At 33.8% G+C, this 8,606-nt stretch overlaps 1 protein-coding gene across 2 annotated transcripts; it reads right to left on the bottom strand.

The window, feature by feature from the left end:
* Nucleotides 1–4,095: 4,095 nt before the first annotated feature.
* On the bottom strand, nucleotides 4,096–7,396 carry LOC139904081 (uncharacterized). 2 transcript variants are annotated; one of them, XM_071886014.1, is made up of 6 exons: nucleotides 7,165–7,396; nucleotides 5,814–5,878; nucleotides 5,190–5,661; nucleotides 4,974–5,063; nucleotides 4,737–4,798; nucleotides 4,096–4,487 (listed from the first exon to the last, which is right to left on the bottom strand). In XM_071886014.1, the coding sequence occupies exons 1-6, from the start codon at nucleotides 7,300–7,302 to the stop codon at nucleotides 4,382–4,384; spliced, it is 933 nt and encodes a 310-aa protein (XP_071742115.1). In that variant the 5' UTR covers nucleotides 7,303–7,396; the 3' UTR covers nucleotides 4,096–4,381. The 2 variants fall into 2 exon arrangements, with proteins under 2 accessions (XP_071742115.1, XP_071742116.1); XM_071886015.1 differs by having other exon boundaries at nucleotides 5,190–5,658.
* Nucleotides 7,397–8,606: the final 1,210 nt, after the last annotated feature.

The raw sequence follows: 8,606 nt of genomic DNA, 5'->3' as shown, positions 1-8,606 counted from the left end.
TTCGTCTCTCGTGTGGTTCGATGTCGGTTTGCCTCCGTTAAATATTACTAACATTTTCTGTATGGCTTTATAGCGTAGATCACTAGATTGTGTAAAACGTCCCGTTTGGGTTCGATGTCTTTTGCCAAAAACTGTTTTAACATTGACGGTTTCAATATGACTTTATGACGCTGTTTGTAAAAAAAGGTCCCTTGTGGGTTTCGATGTCGGTTTGACCCACCCTTCTCTAAAATGACGATTTCGAAAAGGCGTAATTCCGTAGCTTTGTAAAAGATATCCCTTGTGGGTTTCAATGTTGATTTGCCAAAACCTGTTAAAAAGGAATGTTCCGATGTTTTTATGCCTTCTCTTTTAAAAAAAGTTTCCGCTTCTTGTGGGTTTCAATTTTGGTAAGGCTAATTCCGTTTAAAATTGACTGATTCATTACGGTCTATACTACTTTTATGCTATGTGTCAACCATGTGTTTGCAGACTTGGCGGGTTAATCTTTTTTGTTCACATCATTATACAGAACAGAGCCTCATCAATGTATAAATGTATACTTTGTGTGTTTATAATAATTCGTGAGTAATTCACAGTGGCGGATCTAGGTTCGTAGTCATTGGTTTCACTAGTTAAAAGTTAAAAAAAAATTACACTATCCACTATCCAATAGTATCACTAGTTAAAAACCCTAAAATTTTCTACTGTATCGCGTATTTCAGTGGTAGCCCGTGGATATTATATAGATCCGCCCTTGGTAATTGACATATTAGAAACCTTTAATTTGTGTTCTAGTCATCTTTGGTCTGAAATTCCACAATTTGGAGTTTCTATTTTTTGGTATGTGCTAAATATTTTTATATTTTTTCATAGGTACCCACGTCTTTGGATATTAAGCTGGCTGCTTTGGTTTCGCGCAAAGAACTGATTGTTCATGACAAGCAAAGCAGTTACAGAGATACTTGGGCTGAGGTAATTGGCAATTAATGTTATAGATTCAACGATGAAGTAATCTAAGCACATATTTTGGCGATTCACATGCTCTGATTTTTTGATGGAATTATAGAATACATATTGTTGCTTCCTTTTGTTGTATAATTTCGCCGGCTGGCCATGTAACCAATGGCATAACATATCAAATTTTTTAGCTTTTATAGGTTGTCTCATTACATGACTATCTAATTGTTCAACTATTATTTTCAAGTTTAAGATAAGACCTGCTGTTCTGCTAAAGTGTGTGATTTATGGAGGAAACAAATTGGAATGTGGAGTCCCAGAAAAATCGAAATCAGGATGTTTTAAGGAAAACAGATAAAGGGAAGGGCATTGAAGGTGAATGTAATAATAAGACATATTCCAAAGATAGAATTGAAACAAACAATCATTTTTATGTATTAGTAGATGATGAGGGTAATGGTGATTGATGTTAAGTTTGATAATACTGCTCCGATATATGTAGTATAGGTCCTCGAGTTTCGCTCAAATTAGTGTTATTCATGTTGTAATCCTCGTTGTATCATTTCCTTATCAATAAAATTATCTTGCTTTTCAAAAAAAAAAAAAAAAAAAAAAAATTCCCAGGATAGTAATGTTTTTTTTATAAAGGCACCATGATAGTAATGTTACTTTTCTGAATCGGATTTATTGCCCAAGTAATCGTAGGCTTAAACAATACAGAATGATTAGTACTACTTTATATTGAATTTTCGCACACTTAAACGTGAATAGGATTTATCTGTATGAAGTTGATTGTGTCATATTTAATCTCTAGAGTAGGGATGACAATGGATGTCCGACTCATCGGTATGGATGATTAAAAATGATAGATAAGTGGGTATGGATGATGTGGAAAATTAATGGATCGGATATGGATGAGAGTTTATTATGTACGTATATATCCATGCTCTCCTCCAAGTATTGGATAAGTCCATTGCTCAAACTGCATCCATGATTTAAAGTGTTGGTTATGGGGGCAATAATTAGCACAAAACCGTCTCAAACTGCTCCATGCTCTCCTTTAAGTATTGGATAAGTCTGTCCAAATTCGAGTTGTGTGTAATGAAGGATGGTGCGGAAAAAGCTCGTTGTACACAATGTATGAAGTTCATGGGTGTTTCGGGTAATACAACGTTAAGAAAACATCTTGACAAAAGTTGTAGTGCAAGGCAAGACCCGAGACAACAAACAATGCGAGCCGATGGTTCGATTTTTGAATACGATGCCGAAGCTCTTCGGCAAGATTTGTCAAGGTTTGTCATTCAACAAGCGCCTCCTTTCAACCACTTCGACAATCCAAGGCTTACGGAGCTAATTCGGAATCGACTACAACCGCGATATAGCAATGTAAGTCGTTGCACCCACAAGCGAGTTGGGAAATTATAAGATGGCAAACTTTGCACTAAACATGAGTGAAGAACAATTTAACAACCTTGACATTTTAAAATGGTGGGAAACAAAACAAGACACATATCCAATATTAAGCATTATGGCTCGTGACTTATTTACCGTTCAAGCTTCAACCGTAGCTTCCGAATCGGCCTTTTCTTTGAGTGGTCGAATTATATCGGAAAGAAGGTCAAGACTTACCCCCCAAGCTGTGAAAGTATGTGTATGTTTGAAAGATTATTTGGATGGGGTAGATAGGATACAAGATCAAACTTCATTAGAAGGTCCGTTATATAACGACATTGAAGAATGTATAGAGTTTGAAGAAAATTTAGCGGGATAATCGCCTACAACAACCGAAGAGAATTCCGACAATGAACTAAACGAAGTGGATGAAGGTGACTATGAACCGTTTGATATGGACCAAACCGAAATGAATGTATCGGGTTACCAACAAGCTTACCTTTCTCTAGTTGATGACCCCGCTTTTGAAGACTACGATCGAAGGCACAATCCTCAACGCGCTCAACAAGATAACACATTTGGGTCATTTGACGACTAAAGTATAACGGGTGATGGCCATGCCGAAGCTCGATATACTTTAGTCTTAATACATTATTGGGTGATGGCCATGCCGAAGCTCGAAATGTATTAATTATAATTGTATTGTTCGAATAAAAGTGTTTTTATTTTTATTATTGTATCGTTCGAATAAAAGTGTTATTTATATAATTGTATTGTTCGAATATTGTTATTTATATTATCTATTGTGTTGAGCACTTGAGCGTTATAACTTTTCTTTATACCGATTATATTATTGTTGTCAAACGTTAAAAAAAATAGAACCGGTAAAAATATAATTCGCAAAATCGAATCCTAGTCTAAGAAAATTCGAAAAAATCCGATCGAGATCCGAAAAAGAACCGGTTCCGGAAAAAAATCCGAAAAAAATCCGACGCCGAGAACCGGAACCGGTTCCGAAAAATCCGGACAAAAAAATCCGGTTTTTTTTTTGTCCGAATCCGGTTTGTGCATCTATAGACCCAACCATCTTCAAATTTTGTTCCACGGCTAATGCATGCAAACATCATCCCAGCATTATTAAATATTTTCACAATATAAGACCAAATTTATCATTGAGTAACATGAGCAGTTGATAAAAACTAGGTTGCAGGAATCTCCCCGCTTCTCTGCGGATTACAGCGAACAATATAAATTTTAATAGGTTTAACGTACTCTGTTTTGAAATCCAACACTTCAATTGTTATCACATTTTAATAGGATTAATATCATGAGACTTTTGAATTTCTGAAAATTCTTCACCCGTGACCTGTTCCATAGTCGGGAAAACATCTGACGAATCACGATTTTGAGCACAAACCCGACTTCTGTTTTTTTCATGAGATGTGGACACATTAATACTACCTCCGGTAATCGGAGATCTAGAATTCCATTCGATTTTTGCTAGTGTTAAAATGTGATTATGAATATTGCAAGATTCTTAGAAATGTTATAGGATAGAGATTTAAGCTTTACAATTGTCAAGTCATACTTGCATTATATAGTTATTTAGAGTTTAAGTTTGAACAGACATATTTGTAGTCGATGCCGTAGCAGGCTGTTTGTGAAACAACAGTAGATTGTCATTATTTGGTAATATCGATAATCATTCTTCCAGACATTCCCCCTCTTTTTGATGTAAATAAAATAATGACATGCAATAAATAATCAAATTTGACATTTTAAATGTTGGTACAACACCTGATAGTTCAATCACACTGTAATATACGGTTTTAGGTATAACACATACAACGAAAAGACCTTGTAAACAAATTCATCAACGTACAAATGTATGTGAAAAAACAAAGACAAGTAGCATTGTGACGGATCAATAAGATTTAAGATTACACTTGAATCTGAATCAAAATTGTGGTGTATCATCTGGTTGATAAAAAAGGCCCAATATTGGACCTAACAATGAACAGTGCTTTGACACATAGCAATCACTGTGAGGTCACTCTTGATCGGAGTAATCAAACTTAATTGAATGTGACTGCAAATCTATTTGACCTCCTCTGTAGCTTCCACGCTTCTTTTTTGTCTTCTCATGACGAAAGTCCCTAAATAGAAAACTGAGTTAAGCAACTTTCTAAATATAATATATTTATTCACAACATCATCAAATGAAGATACTAACTTCATCCCATAATCCAAACACATCATTTTGTCGGCGGGTAACCCCTATATTAAACTTGAAGAGCGTTCAAAAGTAAATATTGAAAGCGACATATTATGCCATGCAATTGGAATGGTATGTGTGTGTGAGTTTAGTATGTTTAAAAGTAGTAACAAGAAGCTAAAAAATATACCTTCCTCTCACTTGACCAAGAACTTCTTGTGCTTTAGCACCATATCCAATATCTGCACCATCCTGTAATATGCAGTATATAAACATAAGTCCATTACTCGTTTTCATTTTAAAATGTCTCATCTCAATCTTCTTGGTTATATATTAGTACATACTTTAAAAGTGGGATCTAAAGAAAAAGAGTCATACTTTAAAAGAAGCCAGGATATGTATGTACATAATAGCAACAATACGGTACCTTCGCCCAGTACGAATTATCTTGCAATTTCTCATGAGCAAATTCCACTTGATCAATTTTCACCCTTTGAAATGCATTCACCGTCTTTGGCTGCAAAAGCACGTTCAATCATATTTACGTTGTTTCTAAAGCTCAGTTGAACGATACTCAGAGGTGCTTCATGGAAAAACATACAAATAATTCTTATCAAAATTAATAAACAAAATCTGTACAAACCTCAGCTGATTCAATTCGCTGTTTTTTCCCTGATTTCTGAGATCCAGTTTTCTTTCCATCCATCTCCGATTTCTCATTTAAATCCTTATCAGATGTTACAAGTGCGTCACTCTCATCAACAGTTTGATTAGTTTCAATCTTTGCTGACTGACGCTCACTTTCATCAGATACCAATCGTTTCCTTTTCTTAGAACTCTTTTTCTCTTCATTAGCCACATCGGGATTAACGTTGCCATTTTCTTTAGTGCATACGTCTTGTTCTTTGCTCTTTCTCTTCTTATCTTTGGGTTTTTTCTCTGATTCCTTTACCTCCAACTCGTTTGTAGTATCACTTACAGGCTTCTTCGATAAATCTGAATTTGTTTCTTTATTTTCATCCCCAGAAGCTAACTCAAGTTTGTTTTTCTTCTTCTTCTTCTTTTTTTCTTTAGTTTCAGTTTCAACAACTACATTATCTTCATCTTGACAACTACTACATAACAGTAAATCCGTCATCCACATTATAAACCATACATCTATCTATAACTGCTACTGAGTTATTAGAATGAGATTCTTAAATTATGATAAAGGTATACAATAAAAGAAAAGCAGAAGATAAAAAATTGATTATTTGTGTCATCCTACCGTGCATTTACGTATTTGCAGTAAATGTCCTCTAAATTAGCTGTAGAAGCTTTCCATGTGTCATCCTGCATAGAAAGCAAAATTATTAAATTTTCATACTCGGCAATAAACCAAACCGACACATTAACCTAATACAAATCCTTTTGGGTCACTGGGAGATAGCAACTATCGGTAAAACAAATATCTACATAAACCGCATAAAATATAATGAAATTTCAAAGTCTTTAGGATTTAATAGAAGATTCGTCAGCATCCACACACACACACACACACACAAAAAAACTATGCTTAATCTAAGACCAAAATTTTGCTGATTGCAATTACAGTATTCGGTATTATCTATTGTGATATCTAGAATTCAGTTTCAATGTGCTAACTAACAAAACTAAAGAACACATAATTCAACTATCTTGCAAACTCATGCTTTCTAACATAGCATTAAATCTTAAACGATATCACAAAGTTATTTAATCATTCCCTTGTGAAATAAATCTTGATCAGTTTATTTATAATTTATAATTATAACTACGTTTGCAAGAAAACTAAATCAGTAACCTCAACCCAAATTCAGTCTATAGCTAATATATTCCCATCATGATTTCTACGAACTTATGTTACGTATATAAATTATTGTACAATAAAGTTACCAACATACACACACACATACGATATGATATATGATACAAAATTATAGGAAAACTACTTTAGTAAGAGATTTTACAGCCAAACTTAATGTCTTAAACAACTGATATAAAAATGCACCTTACATTTTCGATAAAGTGAGAAAACTGGCAGAAATTTGATAAAACTAGGAGCATTTTTTTCAAAACTAACAAGAGAAATCTCTCAAAAAATTCTAAGGCACCGTTTGGGTCACATAATCCAATGAAATTCCGGCTGAATTGGAATTGAAGTTAGACACACGTCGTGTTTAAATTCAATTCCAATTCTGCCGGAATCCAATCCAAACGGGGCCTAATAAATGTCAGGTTTGTACGAATCAGGATAAATCAAAAACCTAACTGTATATACAAAATTTCGCAAAAAAAAAAAAATAATAAATAAATAAAATTATACAAACATCATTTCCAAAATAAATCAAGAACCTAACATCAACATATATATTGCTTAAATTAGCATACAATTTGAATATTTGAATGCAAATTTAGGTGCTATGACACTAATATCGAGTCTCTAAGTGTTAATTAAATTTAATAGTTTAAATTAGGGTGTGAAAGTGTTCCCTCCCGGTGTCATTTTCCCCAATATAGATAGATATATACTGTATATACAATACATAATATACATAATACATAACAGTTTAATAAGAGAAATGAACAAAAGAAAAAACCTTAATGTGAGACTCGGACTGAAATCGTTTGAAGGTTTTGGAGAAGCCGTTGCGATGAAGGTAGTGAAGGATGGATTGGTGAAGTATTTCTTTAGTTTCCGGTGTTATTGATACGATTTGGCCGTTTGTACTTGTCATCTTGCCCCTAATTAATGTTATGAATCAGTGTGATGCTAGGGTTTGTATGAAATAATGCTTTTTCAGGGCGCCTACCAGGAGCAAAAGAAGTTTTTCGCTGAGCAACTAGGGTTTATATCGAGTGTTTGACACTTTGACTATTCGCTTTAGGGGTGCTTAGGGCAACTAATTGTCATCGATAGTTGTTTAACTCTCGTCTCGGCCGGTTCGATTTTTAATGTATTTTATTGCGTTTAATTTATAAAGTTATTTTGTGATTAAAGAATGATGTCGTTGAAGCGCAACTCGAGTCGAACTAAAAGGTATAACCCGTGAAAGATTTAAATGTTATTTAAAATTAACAATATATGTCCATTTCCGCGTTTAGCTATGTAATTATCGACTTTTAAAAATTTAACGCAAAATCAATGTGTATGAAAAGTACCCCATTTTTTAGCGTTTTTTAAAAAGCGTCCGTTTTGCGTATAGTTAATGTCATTGTGTTCCTAAAATTATTTCGAGTTTAACGATGGTGTCGGAAAAATTTAACTCGTTGTGAGCGAGAAGATATGACACGTTGAATATTTGGGTGGAGTTTATTTAAGATTTTTTATGAAAATGGTTATTTGACACTTTACACCCCTGGTTGGGGGGTCGATTTGAATATTTGGAAAAAGTGTGGGGTCTTTGTTGGTGTAGTGAAATTTAATTATAATTAAAAAAAAAAGGGTGAAAGGGCGAAAATGCCCCTAATTTGAAATGCACCGTTCATATTAATTATAAACGTTCATATTAATTATAAACGGTTCATATTAATTGATTTCTTTGCGAGGTTTTGACCTCTATATGAGACGTTTTTCAAATCTTGCATTCGTTTTTAAAAACAACCATAACCTTTATTATTGAATAAAGGTCTTAATGACATAATTTAGATTGTCTATCAAGGACAATCTCCTCAAATAAATAAGTTTTTACACAACTCATTACAATATGATAAATATATTACAACAAATACTCCGAATGCAAGTTTAAACAATATAAACGATTATGCCGACTCCAAATCTTGACCTTGGGTTGGCATACGACAGCGGAAGCGTTTTTAATATTCACATGAGAATAAACATGCTTAAAACGTCAACAAAAAATGTTGGTGAGTCATAGGTTTAATTTCTATATAATAATCATAATATTTAATAAGCCGCAAGATTTCATTTAATTAAATGCGCAGGATCATTACAACTGCAAAAATCATTCATACGATGGGTCGCCTGGTAACCGACCTTAACATAGAGCGCTTAAGATATCTGGCATCATACATTTCACTA

This window comes from Rutidosis leptorrhynchoides, chromosome 4 (assembly GCF_046630445.1).
Source record: "Rutidosis leptorrhynchoides isolate AG116_Rl617_1_P2 chromosome 4, CSIRO_AGI_Rlap_v1, whole genome shotgun sequence".
NCBI classification, from domain to species: Eukaryota; Viridiplantae; Streptophyta; class Magnoliopsida; order Asterales; family Asteraceae; genus Rutidosis; species Rutidosis leptorrhynchoides.
This window is presented reverse-complemented; position numbering and strand designations above follow the sequence as displayed.